This window comes from Hypanus sabinus, chromosome 23 (assembly GCF_030144855.1).
Source record: "Hypanus sabinus isolate sHypSab1 chromosome 23, sHypSab1.hap1, whole genome shotgun sequence".
Lineage (NCBI taxonomy): Eukaryota > Metazoa > Chordata > Chondrichthyes > Myliobatiformes > Dasyatidae > Hypanus > Hypanus sabinus.
In genome coordinates this window covers 29,735,921-29,757,043 of record NC_082728.1, presented here as the reverse complement: position 1 = coordinate 29,757,043, position 21,123 = coordinate 29,735,921, and the positions used below count along the sequence as shown (strand labels likewise).

General features: G+C 41.6%; 1 protein-coding gene across 2 annotated transcripts in view; it reads left to right on the top strand.

Moving 5' to 3' along the window:
- Window positions 1-21,123, top strand: part of LOC132380083 (matrix-remodeling-associated protein 7-like) — a 117,561-nt gene that overhangs the window by 58,146 nt on the left and 38,292 nt on the right. For both annotated transcript variants that reach the window (XM_059948629.1, XM_059948630.1), the window contains exon 2: window positions 18,159-18,249. In XM_059948629.1, the coding sequence (XP_059804612.1) occupies window positions 18,159-18,249 (91 nt within the window). The remainder of the gene's footprint in view (window positions 1-18,158; window positions 18,250-21,123) is intronic.

Below are 21,123 nucleotides of genomic sequence, written 5' to 3'. Positions count from 1 at the left end.
TGGATTGGGGAGTTTGCCTTATGAGAATAGGTTGAGTGAACTCGGCCTTTTCTCCTTGCAGCGAAGGAGGATGAGAGGTATATAAGATGATGAGAGGCATTGAGTGGATAGTCAGAGGAGTTTTCCCAGGGCTGAAATGGTTGCCACAAGAGGACATAGATTTAACATGCTTGGGAGTAGATACAGAGGAGATATCAGATTTTTTTTACTCGGTGAGTGCCTGGAATGAGCTGCCGGCAACAGTGGTGGAGGCGGATACGGATAGGGTCTTTTAAGAGACTTTTAGATAGGTACATAGAGCTTAGAAAAATAGAAGGCTATAGGTAAGCCTAGAAATTTCTAAGGCAGGGACATGTTCAGCACAACTTTGTGGGCCAAAGGGCCTGTATTGTGCCATAGATTTTCTGTATTCTAGGACCACTGCCCTCAGATGTTAACTGGCCAGACTATTCATTGTACATTTGTGTTTGCAGCATCTGTAGTTCTGCTTTCTGATCAGAAAATACAAATACAAACGTATGTTCTGGCATGCAGAATAAGTTGATAATAGAATGTTAATTATACAGAGCACAGATTGTATTTGCTGTGCATGTTTACACAAGCTCTGTAATAATTCACCTGCAAGTTACGAACATTTTGCCATGTTATTGGGTATGGTACTGTTCAGTTGTTTCATTACAACAGCAGTAGAACGTCCATCACAGATACTCGGACAACCTTTTCTGCAAGATCAAGGACCTGCAAGGTTATTGGTGGAAAGATGACCTTCCAGAGAGAGATGTGCAGATTTGCAAATTGCGCGGTTTGAGTTAATCTCGTGGGCTGAGGTTGATTTGAAATCTTCACTTGAAACATTTGCACCGGTCCCATTTGTTTTTGAATCACTCCAAAACAGTTTGTAGACAGTATATTTGCTACCCACTTTCCCTCGGGCTCTATAAAAAAAATTACAAGTGGATTTGTTAAAAGTGCCTGGTTTAACCAGTTATCCTCACGCTGCCACTGATAGCAAATTTGCTTAGTTGGATGTTTAGATTAAATTGCTAAATGGGTTTAGCCACCATGTCTCTCTACTTGGAATTACAGATTATAGCGCTGATTACTTTTATGCATAAGTAATCCAACATGTCCAGTTTCCACATTTTTAAGGCCTTACATCTGTAGTCAAATTGAAGTTTAAGGTGGTTGTCAGGTTGTTTAATTCAAGGATTCAAGATGGTTTAATGTGAACACCAGTCCACCAGTATAAAGAACAAAATAATGGTTACTCCAGCTCCAATGCAGCCCAAAAATCAAAGTAAAGAACAATGGTAATTTTAAAAACATAATAAATATAAATACATAAATCTATGTATATTAACTATTTTATGTCCACTATGTAATGTTAGATGCAGGAGTGTCTATACATAAGGTGACTGACAGGAAATGATAAGGTAGTAGTGGTGGGTTCGTGGGAGTTAGTGTTGATCAGCCTTGCTGCTCGGGGAAAAATAACAGTTTTGAGTTCGGTCCTGGTGTGGATGCTGTGTCGCCTCCTTCCTGATGGCAGTGGGACAAACAGTCCACAAGTTGGGTGGGTGGGATGCTTCATGATGTTGCTGGCCTTTTTCCAGCACCTTCCTGTAGGTATGCCCTTGATGGAGGGTAGGCTGGGGCCAGTGACGCATTGGCCAAATTTGACTAGCCATTGTGGGGCCTTCCTGTCGGCCAAATGCAGTTTCCATACCTTGCAGTGATGCAGCTTGTTGAGCCGCTCGCTATTTCGCATCTGTAGAATGACATGAGTATAAATGTACGTAGTCCTTTTCTCTTCAGCCTCCTCAGAAAGGAACGGTGTTATTGAGCTTTCCTGATTATGTAGAATGTGTACTGGGACTGTGAGAGGTTGTGTGAGGTGCACTCTCAGGAGTTTCAAACTGCCTGCAGTTTACACTGCTATGCTGCTAATATAAAGAGGTACATAACTGATGCAAGTTCTCCTGATGTCAATAACCATCTGGTTTTGTACACCATGCCTCATTATCTGGATCTTCTGTACTTTGTCAACCTGCTGATTTAAGGTGCACAAAGTAATAAGATGTAGGCATGGAACACAAGTTGATGCACATTACGTGATCAGTTCTTGTACCTACTTCTGAATCTGTTCTTGCTGAAGTACAACATTGTGCATGAGTTGAGTTTCACATTACTGTTACTTCCCAGATTATTTGTCTTTAACAATTTACTATTAAATTGTATGCAAATCTGTGGTTTCAGAAACAAGAGAAAATCTGCAGATGCTGGAAATCCAAGCAGCACACACAAAATGGTGGAGGAATTCAGCAGGCCAGGCAGCATCTATGGAAAAGAGTACAGCTGACATTTCAGGCTGAGACCTTTCAACAAGACTGGAGAGAATTACTGTAACATATATTTACAGTACGGTGTAAATATATTGGGCAGTCTTTTTAAGACCATAAGATATAGGAGCAGAATTGGGCCATTGGGTCTGTTCTGCCATTTCATCATGGCTGATCCAATTTTCCTCTCAGCCCCAGTGTCCTGCCTTCTCCCTGTATCTCATCATGCCCTGACTGATCAAGAATCTGTTAACGTCTGCCTTAAATATGCATAAAGACTTGGCCTTTGGTAAAGAATTCACCACACTCTGGCTAAAGCAATTCTTCCTCATCTTTGCTCTAAAAGGATGCCCCTCTATTCTGAGGCTTTGTCCTCTGGTCTTGGACTCTCTCCGCCTGGGAAATACCCTCTTCACATGCACTCTATCTAAGCCTTCTAAGCCGATAGGTCTCAATGAAGTTACCCCTCATTCTTATTAATTCTAGTGAGTACGGGCCCACAGCCATCACCCACTCTTCATATGACAATCCATTCAATCCTGTAATCATCTTTGTGATCCTCCTTTGAATTCTGCCTAGTTTCAGCATATTCTTTCGAAGATAAGCCGCCCAAACCTGCTAACGGTACTCCAAGTGAGGCCTCACCAGTGCTTTATAAAGCTTCAACATCACATCCTTGCTTTCATATTCTAGTCCTCTTGAAATGAATGCTAACATCACATTTGCCTTCCTCACCACAGACTCAACCTGCAAATTAACCTTTAGGGAATCCTGCTCAAGGACTCCCAAGTCCCTTTGTGTCTCAGTTTTTTGTATTTTCTCTCCATATAGGAAGTAGTTAACCCTTTGATTCTTTCTACTAAAGTGCATGACCATACACCTCCTGATACTGTATTCCGTCTGCCATTTCTTTGGCCATTCTCCTAATCCAAGTCCTTCGGTAGCTTTTCTATTTCCTCAAAACTACCTGCCCCTCCACCTATCTTCATATTCTTTGCAACAAAACCATCAATTCCATCATCGAAATCATTGATATGTAACATAAAAAGAATTGGTCCCAATACAGACCCCAGTGTAACACAACTGGTTACTCAGCCAGTCAGAAAAGAATCCCTTTATTCACACTCTCTGCCTCCAGCCAATCAGTCACTATCCATGCTGATCTTTCCCATAATACCATGGGCTTGTTATATGTGGCACCTTGCCAAAGGTCTCCTGAAAATCCAAGTACACAACATCAACTGATTCTCCTTTGTCAATGGACTCTCACTTTGGCCTATTTTGTCATGTGCCTCCAAGTACCCGGATATCTCATCCTTAATAATCAACTCCAGTACACACTAACTAGCCTATAATTTCCTTTCTTCTGCCACTCTCTCTCTCTCTTCTTGAAGAGTAGAGTGACATTTGTAATTTTCTGGTCTTCTGGAACCATTCCAGAATCTAGTGATTCTAGAAAGATTATTACTAATGCCTCCACGATCTCTTCAACCTCTCTTCTGAACTCTGTGGTGTATACCATCTGGAACAGGTGACTTGTCTACCTTCAGACCTTTCTGTTTCCCAGGGTCCTTCTCTCTAGTTAGGGTAACTTCACACACTTCTTGCCCCTGACACCTGGAACTCCCACCATACTGCTAGTGCCTTCCAACATTATTCAGTTCATCTGCTATTTTGTTGTCCCCCACTACTATCTCCAGCAGTCCGAAATCCATGCTTGCTTCTCTTTTATGCCTTATGTATCTGAAGAAACTTTTGGTATCCTCTTTAATATTATTGGCTAGCTTACTTTCATATTCCATCTTCACCTTTAATGACTTTTTTAGTTGCCTTCTGTTGGTTTTTGAAAGCTTTCCAATCCTCTAACTTCCCACTAATCTTTACTCAATTATTTGCTCTCTCTTTTGACTCTTATGTTGGCTTTGACTTTTCCTGTTAGCCATGGTTGTGCCATCTTTCCTTTAGAATACTACTTCCTCTCTGGGATGTATATATCCTGTGCCTCCAGAATTGCTTTCAGAAATTCCAGCCATTGCTGCTCTGCTACCATCCCTGCCGGTGTTCTTCTCCAGTCAGTTCTGGCTAGCTCCTCTCTCATGCGTCTGTAATTTCGTTTGCGTCTCTGTAATATTGATACACCTGACTCTAGCTTCTCCTTCTCAAATTTCAGGGTGAATTAAATCATATTATTACCACTTTCCCCTAAGGGTTCTTTTACCTTAAGCTCTGTAATCAGTTCTGGTTCATTGCACAACACCGAATCCAGAATAGCTGATTATTAGTTTCAACCGTGAGCTACTCTAAAAAAGGCCATCTCATTGGCACTCTAGAAATTCCCCTCCTGTAATCCAGCACCAACCTGATTTTCCCAATCTGCCTGCATATTGGAGTCCCCATGATTATTGTAACATTGCCATTTTGTCCTGCATTTTTCAATCTCCCATTGTAATTTGTAGGCCACATGCTTAGTGTTTCGGGGTCTGTATACAACTTCTATCAGGGTCATTTTACCCTTGCAGTTCCTGAGCTCTAAGCACAATGATTCAACATTTTCTGACCTATGTCACCTCTTTTTAGTGATTTGATTTCATTTTTTTTAACCAACAGAGCAACACCGTCCCCCTCTGCCTTCCTGCCTACCTTTTGAATACACTGTGTATCCATGGACATTAAGCTCCTAGTTATAATCTTTCAGCCATGATTCAGTGATGCCTACAACATCATACCTGCCAACCTGCAACTGTGTTGCAAGTTCATCTGCCTTATTCCATTTACTAAATAGGCATCCGTTAGTCTTGTGAGACCATGGATTTGCACCTTGGAAGGTTTCCGGGGCGCAGGCCTGGGCAGGGTTGTATGGGAGACCGGCAGTTGCCCAAGCTGCAGGCCTTCCCCTCTCCACGCCACTGATGTTGTCCAAGGGAAGGGCACTAGGAGCCAAGCAGCTTGGCACCGGTGACGTCGCAGAGCAATGTGTTGTTAAGTGCCTTGCTCAAGGACACAACACGCTGCCACAGCTGAGGCTCAAACTAGCGACCTTCAGATCACTAGACCGATGCCTACTCCACTAGGCCACTCTCCAATACTCAATATACAGCGCACATTCAGTTACAAAACCCTCAGTCCTGTAATCGCCCCTTTCCTTTTTGTTGCACCATGATCAGCCTTTGGTTTCCTAACTTTGGCCGAGGTCTTACCAACATTTCCCTCCACTACCTCTCCACTAACTAGCACTCTGATTCCCATGCCTCTGCAACTCTAGTTTAAACCCCACCTAGCAGCATTAACAAACCTTTCCTCTAGGATATTAGTATCCCCCCCCCCCCCCCCAGTTCAGGTGCAAACTGTCCCTTTTTTAAAATAGGTCCAACCTTCCCTGGAAGAGAGCCCAATGATCCAAAAATCTTACTCTCTCCTTCCTACACCAACTCCTTAGCCACGTATTAAACTGTATGATCTTCCTAGTTCTGACCTCAGTAGTATGTGGCATGGGGAGCAATCCTGAGATTGCAACCCTGAAGGGCCTGCCCTTTAACTTGGCAGCTAACTCCCTGAACTCCTTATGCAGAACCTTGTCAGTTGTCCTGCCCATGTCATTGGTGCCTGCATGGACCACGACTTCTGGCTATTTACCCTCCCTCTTAAGAATACTGAGGACTCAGTCTGAGATATACCAGACCCTGGCACCCAGGAAACAACATACTACCTAGGAATCCTGTTTTCACCCACAGAACCTCCTGTCAGTTCCCATAACTAATGAATCCCCTATTACCACACAGTGTGCCTCTTCTTTCTCCTCCGCATCTGAGATACAAAAGGCTCAGTGCCAGAGAGCCAGACACCCGAGCACTGTGACTTTCCTCTATTAGTCATCTTCTCTCTCCCCACCCCACTGCACCCCCCCACCAAACTCCCGACATTGCTCTGCACAGGCTCCTTAACCCCTTTCCCCTTCCTGACTGGCACCCAGTTTTCTGTGTCCTGCACCCTGGGTGTAACTACTTCTGTACGCCCTATCTATGACACCTTCAGCCTCCTGAATGATCCAAAGCTTATCCAGCTCAGCTCCTTAATGCAGTTGGTTAGAAGCTGCAGCTGGATGCACTTCTCACAGTTGTAGTCATCGGGGACACTGGAGGTCTCCCTGCCTTTCCCACATCCCGCAATAGGAGCATTCCACTACCCTGCCTGTCATCGCCACCTGGTCGAGCAGATATAAAGAAGAGAAGGAAAAATCTTGAGCTTTTCTTTCACGAATGAAGCCCCTTTGCTGAAGCCTTTAGATCACCACTCTATGTCCACTCGGCCATATAAATTTTGTTTTTGTGTTTATGTTTTGCCTTCTGCATTAGTGTGTCTGTAGAAATGAGCAAATTTTAGATTTTTAAACATTCATTTTCCAAAAAGATAGATGTTGCAGAGAATTTTTTTGTATTTCAAGAAAATAACATATTAATTGACAGACCACTTTTCAAATAAAAACAATTACTTTGTAGATATATAGCCCAGTGTATAATTAAACAATGATAATAAACAGGATGTTCTTGACACTGGATAATAAAGATTTTGCTTCCCAGATACTTCAGGGTGTATCTTACAGATTTTTGGCTGTTGATCATGAAAATCACCATGAAATTTCCCTATGAAGTACCTTTTTACTGAATGATGTCAATGGTAAATGCTTCAGATACCAGTTGTAAAACAAACAGTAAAACACCATGACCTGCGACCCAGTGCCGAGTGTGGCTCTAGCATAAATACCCTCTATTTGTAGCGACACAGTGGAGCATGGTACCACTAAGCCTTCAGGAATTAGGCCTTTCACTTTCGGGGGTTCCGTGGTACGTTGCTGGGAATGTGTTTCCCCAGAGACACCAGGCCGTTCCCTCACTGGGTCTCCTCTAAGTTTTCCCAATGACTCCCTCTGCTGAGGTACCCGGGGGCTCACTCTCCTCCTGGTGTGACACCTGCTGCCAGCAGCCCTCCGCATTGTTCGTCCCTTTCGGGAATCCCCCCCACCCCCATCAGCTCCATCATATGGAGGGGGCTGATAACAGCCGACATATCTCCGTTCTCAACTCTGCCACATTCTTATCTACCGCATGGTCACTTCACCGCATGGGGCCACTAGTGAGGACCGTACCCTGCTGACGGAGGCCTTCCGCGCCTCTGATGTGTTCTGCTCTTCCTGTACACCTCTGATCAGCTCAACAAAAGCTGGAGGGCGGTGCGCCTTACGAGACTGTCGGAGACCCCAGGCAATCCGGTCATGGGACTGGGCACCCCTGGCTATCTGGTCCATTCTTAGCTGATCCACCTCAGCTGCTTGAATGACCCCTCTGCACTGCAAGCAATTTGTCTGCCTCTCGAGCCGAAAAATAAAAACGGAAATCTTCACCCCCTTCTCCTGACGCATGTTCTGAAACCCCACCATGAGTTCCATTGGGCTTCCTGTCAGGCCAAAAGCATTGTCCAGCGCTTGTGTGTAATTGTCAGTTGTTGCTACGGGATATCATAGCCTGATGGCTCTCACAACATCAGCAACCCGCCCGTCAACCAATCCCTGTCGCTTTACGTCATCAGAACACTGCCAATCATCTAACTCATCTAACAACTGAGGGGTTTGCTCCACCCAAGTTTCATACTTGTTTTCCCCTTTAGGGGTGGACATTATTCTGGAGAATAGGCAGCCTCCGAGCGTAGCCGACCTTTGGACCCTCGCTCCAAGTCCACTCTGTCCAGCGGTCTACCAACTCTCTCCATTCGCGCCATCTCTCCTGATCTCGCCCTGGCAAAAGATGGCGAGTTCCCTGTTCCCAGATCTACAGGAAAGAGAACCTCCCTCTCATTGGATAGCCCACATTCCAAAGCCCCGTTATATCTAGTCATAACCCAAACATCGCTGCTGCAGAGAAACCATTACAGCAGCAATGAAACCTTACAGCGCATTACAAATATATTCAGTTGGTGTCCTTGGATTGGTACATTGTTCTTCTGGAAATCTGATGGCAAATGGGAAGAAGCTGTGCCTAAAAACATTAAATATGTCAAATGTGTGTCTTCAGGCTCCTGTACCTCAGGGGTTCCCAACCTGGGGTTAATGGACCCTTTGCTTAATGGTACTGGTCTATGGCATTAAGTTTGGGAATTGTTGCTGTACTTCCTCCCTCATGGTAGAAATGAGAGGAGGGCATGTCATGGGTGGCAGGGTCCTTAATGATTGATACGGCCTTTCTGAGGTATTGTCTTGTGAAGATTTTGTGGACACTGGAAGGCTGGTACCTATGATGGAGCTGGGTGCATTTCCAAACTTCTGTAACTTTTTCTGATCCTGCACAATGGGCTTTCCGTACCAAGCAGTGATTCAATCAGTTAGAATGCTGTCCGTGGTACATCTTCAGAAATATGTCAGTGTCCTTGGTGGCATACTAAATCTTATCAAACTCGTAATGAAATACAACCATTGGCATGCCTTCTTTGAAATGGCATCAACATGTTGGGCCCTGGGATAGATTTTCAGAGGTGTGTATGCCCAGGAACTTGAAACTGCTGATCCCTCGATGACTCACTGAAATTCACAGTCATTTCCTTTGTCTTGCTGACATTGAGTGCAAGGTCGTTGTTGCAACAGCACACATCTATCTCACTCCTGGATGCCTCCTCATTACCAACAATAGTTGTGGCATTGACAAATTTATTGATAGCATTTGAGCTGTGCCTCGCCTCACAATTGTCTCAGTCTCATCACTGAGGTGCACAGGTGTTGATTGTCAGCCAGGAGATGTTATTTCTGATCTGTGCAGACTGGTCTTTTGGTGAGTAAGTTGAGGATCAACTGCATGGGGGAACAGAGGCCCAGATTCTGGGGCTTGTTGATTTGAACTGAGGGTACGATTGCATTGAATGCTGAGCTGTAATCACTAAACACAGGTTAATGTAGATATAGTTGACCATGTATTCCAAGGCCAAATGTGAAATGCATTCACTGTAGACTAATTGTGGTGGAGGCAAATTTCAGATCCTGATCCTTGCTTAGGCAGAAGTTGATTCTGGTCACGACCAACTTGCCAATGCTTATGCACTATACACAATTAAATGGACGATATCGTACTGACCACAGAACACTGTATACAAGGTGCCTGAAACGCTCACTGATTGGCATAATACTGTGACCTCAACTGATTTCCTTTCCATGATGATGTAGTCCTTTTAACACTGAGGGCCTCATGACAGCTGTTTGTACTAAATGGGTGGAGTCCATAAGCGCCACTCATGTTGAATGTTCTTGAATATTTATTAGTTAAATGAGCTGATAAGTTAATAGTTTACAGTCAACACAGCTATATAGATTTCCCCAGCAGTCTATATCATAACTAATTTTGTCCACAATTAAGATTTTACCACTGACATTCTGCTGATTAATTATCTTTGCTGCCCACTTCTCTACTACTTAAAAAAAAATTACCTTTTGTCTCTTACATTGGCACACATAGTCTAGCCCTCATACTAACAGATTGTTACATTATGGTCAGTGTATGAGATTTCTACCGTTGACTCAACAATGAATTCTATCCGGGCAATTATTCACTCATCTTGTGTATTTCTGTGTCAGTTCTTTGACTTTTTTTTAAAAGAAGTACTATTCTTGTACCTTGACCATTGTCTCAGATATTCTTCTGGTTTCTCCTCAGCCTATTTCTAATACATTTCACTTTGTGTCCCCAGAAGGTTATTGAATTCTGTTTACTGCATATCTTCACTTAAGTTAATTTGTTTCTACCTCTTTTCCTTCATCTCTGAACTTCCTGTAATCCAGACTGATTTCTTATTTTACTGTATTAGTTGCTGTAATATCAAATTTCAGTTTTCAATTGCCTTCTCTTTTCTCACATGTACAAGGACAAATTCCAAAGCAATCCCTATAATGGGCTTCCCATTCAAATGGTTTGTCTTTTTTAGTTGGGGCCAGAATTTCTATCGTCATAATAGCTAGCCCTTCAGTTGACTGCTTGTATTTTCATGGGCCTAAGTTCTTTAGTAGAAACATAGAAAACCTACAGCACAATCCAGGCCCTTTGGCCCACAAAGCTGTGCAGAACATGTCCCTACTTTAGAATTACCTGGGCTTTACCCATAGTCCTCTATTTTTCTAAACTCCATGTAGCCATCCAGGAATCTCTTAAAAGACCCTATCGTTTCCGCCTCCACCACCACCACTACCATTGGCAGCCCATTCCACACACTTATCACTCTCTGTGTAAATTTAAAAAAACTTAACCCTGACGTCTCCTCTGTACCTATTCCCAAGCACCTTAAAACTGTGCCCTCTTGTGCTAACCATTTCAGCCCTGGCTAAAAGCCTCTGACTATCCACACGATGAATGCCCCTCATTATCTTGAACATCTCTATCACGTCACCTCTCATCCTCCGTCACTCCAAGGAGAAAAGGCCGAGTTCACTCAACCTATTCTCATAAGGCATGCTCCCCAATCAGGGCAACAATGGGACTCCTTCGACTCCTTTAAAACACAATGTGTCCCACCACAGACAATCACTCTAATAACTACCCTATTCTTTCTAGAGCTAAGTTTGGCAGTATAGCTTTCCTGAGAGTCAGAAATCTACTATTAAAGAACATCCACAATTTAATTTCTTCTTTTACTCTGTCCTAATCACTATTAGAATAGATATCACTCTGTTTATTTCTACACCAATGGCTTTCGAGCATAATAAACTTTACTACAAACTTGTTACTCTAACCTTTCCTAGCAAATTATATACTCCAAGGGTAGCAGAATGTGTTTCCTAACTGATAAGTGTTGACCTATCCTTGGCCTCTCTTTCAATACAGGGATAGTTATCAGTAACTGCACTCTGCTTGCTTTCAGGAATGTAAGGTTATTCAGTAATTTGTGCATTATTTAACCATTGAGGTAGTGTTCTACATCCCACTTATGTCAACTGCATATATTGATCCTGTTTCACATTCTCTGATTTTGCATGTGTAAATATAACACGTTCTTTCTGTGCTGTCACCGCCAATCTGTTGTGCAATTCAGCTTTCGATACTGGAGTCCATACCCTGGCAAATCTGTTGTGTACCTCTCTGTCATAACAATATTGTTTAACTTTATTAACACTGTAAACCACCCCAGGGATCTGAAGTCTGACTCTTGGCACCTTTTCTACAGCTTTTCACCTGCAATTCTCTGTTTAAGTAATGATACAGGGAGTCATGTAGAGGTGCTGCTCCTGTCTGTGTCTCTATGGAGAATGACCATGTTTCAATTTGAGCTCTGTGGTAACAGCAGCCCTCTGCTACAGTGGGTAGACTTCGATTTTCCTTTCTTGACCTCTCTCTGTCGACCTAAGTGCCTTGCCAGATGGAGCAGTCTTGGGCCAAGTGTTCACTCCAGCTAATGGCAATACTGCCACATATAGCTTGAGTCCAGGTGTGAGGAGGTTTGTGCTCAAAGCCAAGCGGAGACAGTTTATACACTAATGACACTGACAGAATTTCAGGGTGGCTTCTTGCCAGTGTCTTGGTGCCTGCTACAAATTAATGCCTAAACTTTGAGCAGGGTTGTGGAAATGGGAATTGTGGCTCAGGGCAGACTTTGTGCTGAAATTGACACCTTGGTCTTCAGACCTTTAACTAAAGGCTATATTGATGGATCAGAATCATTGAAGGCAGATTGACAAAATCCATCACCATCCAGGAAGATCCACTTGGGCCTGGTAAAAGCAGTGCCTTGGTATCTGTTGAAATTTCTGTTTTCTGCCCATTCCATTATGTTTGGTACCCTGCACCTTTTTTCTGAAGGGAATATTGTGGAGCTCTGGTTGGCAGTAGCAGCAGAGTTTTTCTGGAACCTATGGGTAAATACAAATTATTTCATCTTTTATGTTATGAGTAAATTTCCCCCTAGGTATCATGTTCTGGACTGCATTCAAGTTATCACCTGTCTTCAATGTCAATGCCAGTTAGAAGTGCAACCTTCAGCTGTTTATTACTAATTGCTTAATTTTTAAATAAGGTTACCTGCTTGCAATGAAGCATTATGGCAGCCTGTTGGATTAAGACAATCCAACAGCTTTGCAGATGGTTTAAAGTAGTTATAGTTATCTCATTCTGAATTGGAGCTTGGCAGGTTGACAGTATTTCTTGCACACTGGTCCCCAGGGTGTGAAGAACCCTTAAGTTTACCTTTTGTAGCAGACAGTGACTCTGCCTGCTCCTGATCTGGAGGGGAAAAGAACTTAGTTCCTCTTATTGGTGACTTATTAATTCAGTACATAGAATTACTTAAATATTACTGAAATATTAAATACACAATGCATTCCCTCTTCTCATTGCTACCATGAGGGAGGATCTACAGGAACCTGAAGACAAACATTCAGTGTTATAGGAACAACTTTCCTTCCGCCAAAACGGTCCATGAACACGACCTTAATATTTTGTTCATTTTTTGCATTATTTGTCCCTGAACACAATCAGGACTAAATTTAAATGACTCAACAAATCCTCATGGATATTCAGATATTTTGTGTTTAGCTTCATCTTGCCCATTTTTTTGAAGCACCAGCTAATTGGCTTCTAAAATGTTATTAGACAAATGAACTGAGACAAATGTTTTGTATTTGATATTTCATTAATATTTGAGTAATCTTGTGAATAATGATTAAAGCACTCTTTATAATTCATAATGGTTCTATGTAAAAAAAAAAAATATGTGAATTGCATACATCATGACATTACCAGATGATATGTGCACACCTCATTTAAAGTAAAACCTAAGTTAGGCTTGCATTCCTGGCCCACCTTTTTCTTGCAGTGAGATTTGTGTTTTGAAGTTACAAAACATGATGTAATCCAACTGAAGTCTTTTCCTGGTTTCAGACCCCAAAATTTCAGGTGTTTAAATATAAATTTAACCACCCAGAAGTTGGGACAGTGCATAACAAATCTGCATGTATGTAATTCATTTCACCAGTTTGTATCAGACTTCAATGCCAATGCCAGTTATCAACCCATTTCTTAGATTTGCTTGCATATCCAGTAGTGTACATGGCAAAAACAGAAAAAAAAACAGGTTTTGCTTCCTTTTTGCAGCTGTTCATGTACGTTCTGCTTCTTGTTCCCCAAGCTTTGGATGTATGAAAGATGGCTTGGTGCTGAATTCAGATGCTTTACTCTGGTATCCAGTTCAGTACTCTGGTGTCCAGCAGCGTGCTATAAATTCTAAACAAATGAGGCATTTTTAAACTCAGATTTCCCTTGGCTTTAATTATTAAAGACAAAGTCCTATATTTTCCTCGGGTTAGTGACTAAATCAGGGACTTCATTGTTTAAAAGGGTTGGTTAGTCTGTACACTGAGAAACCACGTTGCATCTGTATTACTGCCATGGTGAAGTAAAGGCTTTTGTGCATTTAAAATAAAATGTTGTCTAATGGTAGAATGCAAGGTTCTTAGACCAGCCTGTAGATTCATCTTCATGTTCTCCGTGTTACTTACTTCTATTATTTGCATGACTTGTCCTTTTTTTTTGCACATTGGATGTTTGGACTTTGCTATGTATGGTTTTTCAAGGATTCCACTATTTCTTTATTTTCCTGTGCATGCTTGCTAGAAAATGAACTTCCAGTTTTATGGTGTACATACTTCAAGAATAAATTTATTTTGATCTTTGAGCTGAAAAAGAATGCCTTGTATTGAAGTAAAGCAACAGTATCACCTTGGCACTGCTGTCCTGTGGTTACTGATCCTCTCAGTGACTTTAGGGCTGATTCAGTCGAGCCTTTCAATGCTCTAGAATGCCCAGCAATTTGCCATAATGTAATGACTGGCGCCTGGCATCTGCACACAGGATGAACTATTACAACATTTTAATCATGTCAGCTTTTTCTGCTGTTAAGCAAAATCCTGGATTTGGCTCATCTCTGTACAAGAGCTATTCAGATTATAAATGACCTGACTTGGGGAAGAAAGAAAAATCGGACTTCAAGTAAATTCTTCATTTCTTTTGAAAGCAGCCTTCAAGCTGATTAGTTTATGGGTTTCATGCCAAGATACAGGATGTTCCGTTGGTTTATGGGTAGTGCTAGGGTGATTTATTCAATGAAACATTGAATGTGTGGAGTGATGTGAAGTTGGTAGCTATCAAATGAATGTCTTTGATTTGGAGAAATCAACTTGAGACACAGACTAAACAGAACTCTTGCATGACATGACTGCCTATATTTGCCTCTTTGCTCTATCCCTTTAATACCCTGTAGCAACTGTTTTTCTTTGTCCTTCATACATAAGTATCTCCTTGCATTAGAGGCACAGCTCTAATTTTCATGTTCCTAAAGTATTGGAAAAACATCCCTGGCTTTTTAGTCTTTGACTCTCGCCCTCCTCCCTCACATTTTTTTTCACAAGGTCTCATACGGCAGGTTAGAGTTTAAACCTGTATAATCTGCTTAATTCTTTAGGGTACAAGCTTATGATACAGCCTTGACATAATTTGCTGGTAATCATGAACACTAAATGTTTGACTACTACCCTTAGTTTATCTTGTGCAGATGTTAGCTGATGTTTTTGCCTTGTTTAAAAAAAGTTGATTTTGAGAATTCAGGTTGACTGTTTTGTACGCTGATACTTGCTTTGACTGTAATTGTGGGTAGAACTGAAAATCTATCAAGAATGCATATTCCACTTCACTTTCCCTACACTGGCTCACAACCGATACTTATGTTTTGATTCATAATACATTATGGGAAGTTTGGCTACCTGCCAGTCCCTGGTGTTGCAGTTTTTGATGAGATGAAAGGCCTGCTGTTCCAGAAACAAAGAAGTTGAGTTATTGTTATGATAGAGCAGCAAGTAGTTTATTGACAAAATCAAAACACAATGTTCAAAATACTTGGCAGACCTTAACATGTCTCTTCCCTGTGCTACTTTCCCTACAGTGCAAGCTTCTTTCTCCTTTGCAGCTCTGGTCGTTTCTTTGACTCAAATACAGTGCTTCCTGTGGATGCAGCCTGAATGGTTGATTATTCCTATTCATTTTAATTTTCTAGCATCAGAGAGTAATTTTATTGACAGTTGCTGTTTATTAAACAATAGGAAAGGTGAGTTCCATTTTAATGCTTTTTGAAATCCGTCTGTTTAATGAAACATTGCAAAGGTTCTGCCTTTACCATTCATCAAAAGGTGGTGGAAATGCATACTAATTGGAATTAGCTCTCTGTTGGTGCAGCTCTTGTTGCTTGTACATCAGTATACAGTCAGCCCTCCTTATCCCTGGGGGATTTGTTCCAGGACCCCCTGCGGATACCAAAATTCGCGGATGTTCAAGTCCCTTATTTAACCTGTCTCAGTGCAGTGGTCTTTAGGACACAGCGGAACCCTGGACTTTATTTAACATGTCTCCGTGCGGTGGACATTAGGACCCGGCGGCGCAGCTCTGAATCTGCAGTGTTTCTGTTCGCAAAAATAATCACGATTGCGATTGAAAATAAGGTGGAAGTAATAAAGCAATCGGAAAGAGGTGAAACGCCATCGGTCATTGGAGAAGCGTTAGGCGACAGTCGGTCAATGATGGGAAGAATTGGAGCATGTGAAAGGCCCTACCCTGATGAAAGCTACAATTATTACTAAGCAACGCAGTGGTTAAATTATTGAAATACATGTGTTTCTTAAGTGTTTTATATGCATTGAAAGGTAAAATATGCACTATATACTAAGAAAAATAGTTGACTAACTGACGCTAAATAATACTGGATGCACCTGTTCCACGTTCAAATGTGACTTAAAGATGGAATCAGGAATGGAACTCATTCATAATCCGGGGACTGCCTGTACTTTTAAGTCATTTTTAGATTACTTATAATACCTAATAAAATGTAAATGCTATGTAATTGTTATACTGTATTGTTTAGGGAATAATGACGAGAAAAAATAGTCTGTACATGCTCAAGCAACAAGCGCTGGAAAGAGAACTTATGGGTTTTCCCGATCTGCGGTTAGTTGAATCCATGCATACAGGTTCCGTGGATAAGGAGGGCCAACTATATGTATAAGCCCCCTTTAGGATATTGGGAATGCAGAGGAATTTCTGTACACAGTAAATAAATACAGATGGAGGGTGTAAATTTGTGTAAGCTCGCTACTGCAGTGGCTCTAGTCATCCAGTTCTCTTTGGAAGTGGTGTCTGCATTTGGGGGAGTGAGTGAATCTTGACCAGGTTTATTTAAGATGCCTTTTTAACTTATTGTAGTTTCCATCCTTCATCACCGGGATTCAACTTGTGTCGCAGTGCCTGTTATTTTTGTACACTTTCAAATTTATTATCCTTGCATTACATTTGATGTATTTTGAAAGCTTGTAATTTGGAGAGTCAACGGCCTGTCACTTTGAAGTGAGATATTGCATGTCAAATTAGCATCCAAAATAGATTCCAAAATAGATCAAAGAATGCTGGAGAACACCTCTCATCTGGACTTGTGGATTCATCAGGATCCAGAAGCGTCCCCCTTATCGTCTGGAGCATCTGTTAGAAATGATTAACAGGGATCCTTAATCTAAGAAACATTTTGGACTTAAATGCAGTATTATCTAATATGCTAACGATATCTTTAGATGCAATCAAGCAATGTTTTTCTATTGCACATGGCTGTCATTTTGTGTTTTGTTGGCTTCCGGTTAATCTTGCTGCGACGTACATCTAGCTACAAAACTAATGAATGCAAATACTTTATGGGAAAACAGGAATGCTTGCATTCTCAAACATTAATATTATAATTACACCAACTCATATTAGCTTGAGCTCTGAACAATGTGAGTTATACAATAAGCAAGTAGTTCTGTATCTAGTTCACTTAACTCAGTCTAACTTGTACTGCTGGGTGAAAGGGAGGGGTGCTGGTCATTTGCCAGTGAGTCGCAGGAACTGCTATTTGTTTCATTGTTGTCTGAACCTAAAATTCAAAGGAATTAAAGTATTTGGTTTAGACTCTTGCATTCATGCTTTCTGAGGACCGCCTTCCTTGGGAATTTGTCCTCTATAGCAGATTACTGAGACAACATCAGTCTATGTACTTAAGCTAGAAATTTGAAATTGTTTAAGCTTTAACAAGAAAACCCATGGTACTGATTAGAAAAATGTACAGTATTCTGGTTTAATGTCAATAGTTAAGCCTAGTGCCACCTAAGTAATTGCTACATGCTGTGACTTATTATTTCCATTTAAGCTCTGACTTCCATTTCTATTACAAAGGGGAAAGGCTTTAATCTGCTCTTGAGGTTTTTTTTTAAAAAAGGTGCGTAGTCTCTGCAAGCTGAGTTGGTTTCACAGCAAATAAGATATCTAATATTTTCAGGATGGAAGATTTTTTGAGAGGTGGCTACGATTTTGAAACAATGTGTGTTTTACTTTAAATCCATGTATTTGGCTCAATTCCAAGATTTGAACCATTAGCCACCTGACTTTATAGAAGCTGCTGGTAACCATGGAGACAAAGGTAACCAAGAACAGATGGAACTGACTGGACGCATGCCCCTGGAGTTTACCTTCCCTGAGGTTCTCCTCTGTAGAATATTTGAACTGTCTATGAATTGAGAGAAGTTTTTCTGAACTATTAAAGACATGCAAATAACAATACTGGCATTTGTGATTTGATTCATGTCTCAGAACATAATTTCAAAAGGTATATTGTTTCTGCCAGTTAAAATAGCTTTATTTTTGGTTTCCTGGGAAATGTAAGGGTCACTTCTAAATGCTGTACTGACCACATGAACTAGAAGACATTAATATATAAATTGTTTTTCAGGAAGATGAAGGGATTGAAAACATTAAAAAATCTTCTGAAGATGGAGCAGAGACTGAAAGTACCAAAACAACTCTTCCTGATGATGTCACTGGTAAATAAGCTTTAATTATTTGCTTGGGCAATTTAAGTGGGTAAACACCACATTTGAGCTGCAGCAAAGGTCCTTGTTAACTTGGATTATACAAGATTTTGCCGAATACAAAATGTCAATCCAATGTATAATAGAGTCCTACTGGTCCTCTCTAGGAAGGGGGAGATGATATCTGTACAAGCTGGCAGTGAGCAGAGGGTTGGTGTTTTTGTTGGTCAGGATTACACTTGTTAACAAGGCGCCAAGTTGTGGGTGTAATAAATTTACTGCTAAGGGTTTGGAGTTTGCCCACCACACTAATGAAGGAAATCTGAGACTTGATCCCATGATTGAATTATGTCAAGCGTGCTGCCAGAACTTCATCTGGAGCAAAGATTCCATGGCCTCTTGGTTCAGGTGTCAAGTACCATCCTGTTTGTACCCTAGCTTGGGAGAGAGGAGTCTAATTCACCGTATGGTTATATAACTTGAGTTGCTTCTTAATACTGAAATAAAACTTTACATTTTTCACTTTGTTCTAACCACAGTCTGGTCTGGGACATCCCACAACATAGCAGTAAGTGATCAGAAAGATCAAAGGGCTGTTGGGTTTTGAAATTTATTCTTTGATCTTCACACTCATTATGCCATTAACTCCGACCCTGATGCACAGTCTTTAGTACTGACTCGCACTGCTCTGCACCAGTTCCCTTGGGTGACAGTCTGCAGTGCTTTGTTAACAGTATCAAACAGATATCTGCTTACTGTAACAAAGTAGTCAGCTACTAATCAAGCGCAAATGGGCTTTGGTCGGAAATGTTGATGTTGACAGTGTATGCAGTTATTACAAATACTTGGTCCATAGGCTTGTAGTTTTGCAAATCCAGGTGTTGGTGTGAGTTGTTGCATGTACCTGACTCCGCCTGGGCTGCGTTCAGGAGATCTATTCACCCCGGATTGTTTTATCTTCAAATCCTCTATCCTCTTTACTCCATATTAATTAAATGTCCTCTGTTTTGGGTCTTTCTTAAGAGTAAGGTTCCCCTCAGTCCACTTTGGCTCTCAATTTTTAACTTGTTGCTCCCTCACCCCCTTGGTCATAAGAGAATCAAACCCAGTCTTTCCTCATAACGGAAACGCTCTATGCCTGGCAATATCTTGATAAACTTCCTCTCCTGTGCAGTCATACGCTTCCTACAGTGGTGACTAAGCAGTATGCACCACCCTAATGTCTGTAGATGTTGTACTTCTCTTGTATTTTATGCCTGGCTAATGGAACGCAAACCCTGTTTGCTGCTTTCACTCATCTATATGTGCTGCTACTTTTAAGGTCTGTAGTTTTGCACGGCAAGGTCCATTTGTCCTTTTTTTTGGCAAGAGGTTCCTATAATTCCTAGTATATATCAGATTTCCCACCCAAATAGTATTGACACCATTCAAGGATTTAATTGCATCGGCTATTGGTACATCCAAATTGCCGACCAATTTCATGAAAAATGTGGAAGAGCTTGTGCAGTCAGGCAGCATCATTGGAATGGAATCCAGTGAACATTTCCAGATTGGACTCTTCAGAGCTGGGAACGAAGGCAAGCTGAAATAGCAAAGAAAGTGGGAAGGTAGTTGACGGAGCAAAGATATCTAATTGAAATGATACAGAAGCTCTTTTACTGTTGCTAATGCTGTGAAGTGTTGCTGGCCTACTGACACGAGCGTTCCAGAATATAAAAATAGTTGCAAGCATGAACAGGTAGTCCTGACAAAAGGGCAAATTACCTGAAATTGGAAAATTCAATATTGACTTATGAAATGTGCACAGATGAAAAGGGGTGTTGTTCAAGCTTGCATTACAGGAAGCCACAGATAGGAAAGGAGCATATTCAGGGAGGCAGCTACCTATGATAATCACGTCAATATTGATGAATACATGGGATCACTGACAGGAAAAAGCATTGTAGACATTACCGTGATTAAACACTATGCTGCCAGGGTAAACAAAAACCATGATTGACTGCAGAGGTTCATGCACTGCTTAAGGATTGGGACATTGCCTTCAGATCAGGGAACAGAACGACTCTAAGATTAGCAAGAGCCAGCTCTCCCATGCCATCAGGAAGGGAAAGCATGAGTATGCACAGGAAATCCACAGACACCTTTGTGACACCAGGGGCATGTGGCAAAGTAGATAAACAATTGCTGATTGCAAGTCCACCTGGTGTGTCAATGACAATGATGCCTCACTGCCCGATAGGCTGAATAATTTCTTTGGCCAACTTGACCAATTGAATGATACAACATCAAGGAAAGCCTCTTCTTCTGGTAAGATGGCAGCACACTTCGTTTCAGTGGCTATTACGGGGCCAAACAAGGCTTTTATTATCATTTTGTAATATATTCTTTAAGATTGCAAAACCCTGCTGGACATCAAGAACTTAAAATACTGCAGGTCTACCCCATCAGCGAGTTGCTCATTGGTGGAAAAACTGCAGAAGCTGGATTTGCTGCAGAGAGGTGTCGGAGGAGTTGGCGCACGAAGGCGCTGTTCAGTCTGACAGCGAGTGATCGTCTTAGTCGCTTTTCTTGCGATTGCAAGACTCTGGATATTGTTAATGCGGAATGCTGCAAAGCTGATTAATTGACTTATTGACGGATGGCAGGGGAGCTGTATGGCCGCAGGCGCAGGACTAGAACTCGAGCTGTGGTGTCCTGTTTAAAGCTGTCCAGGACAGGCGTTGGAGTTGGTGAGCTCCACTGGAGTGCCACAGGTGGTGTGGCACAGAGTCCAAGCTAGAGTTGGTACTGTCTCCCAGTGTTCACTCAGTAGAAGAGGAGCCATTTTGTATTCAACTACAGACTGCTGCAACATTCATGGACTCTATACTTTTTGTGTGACTGTAT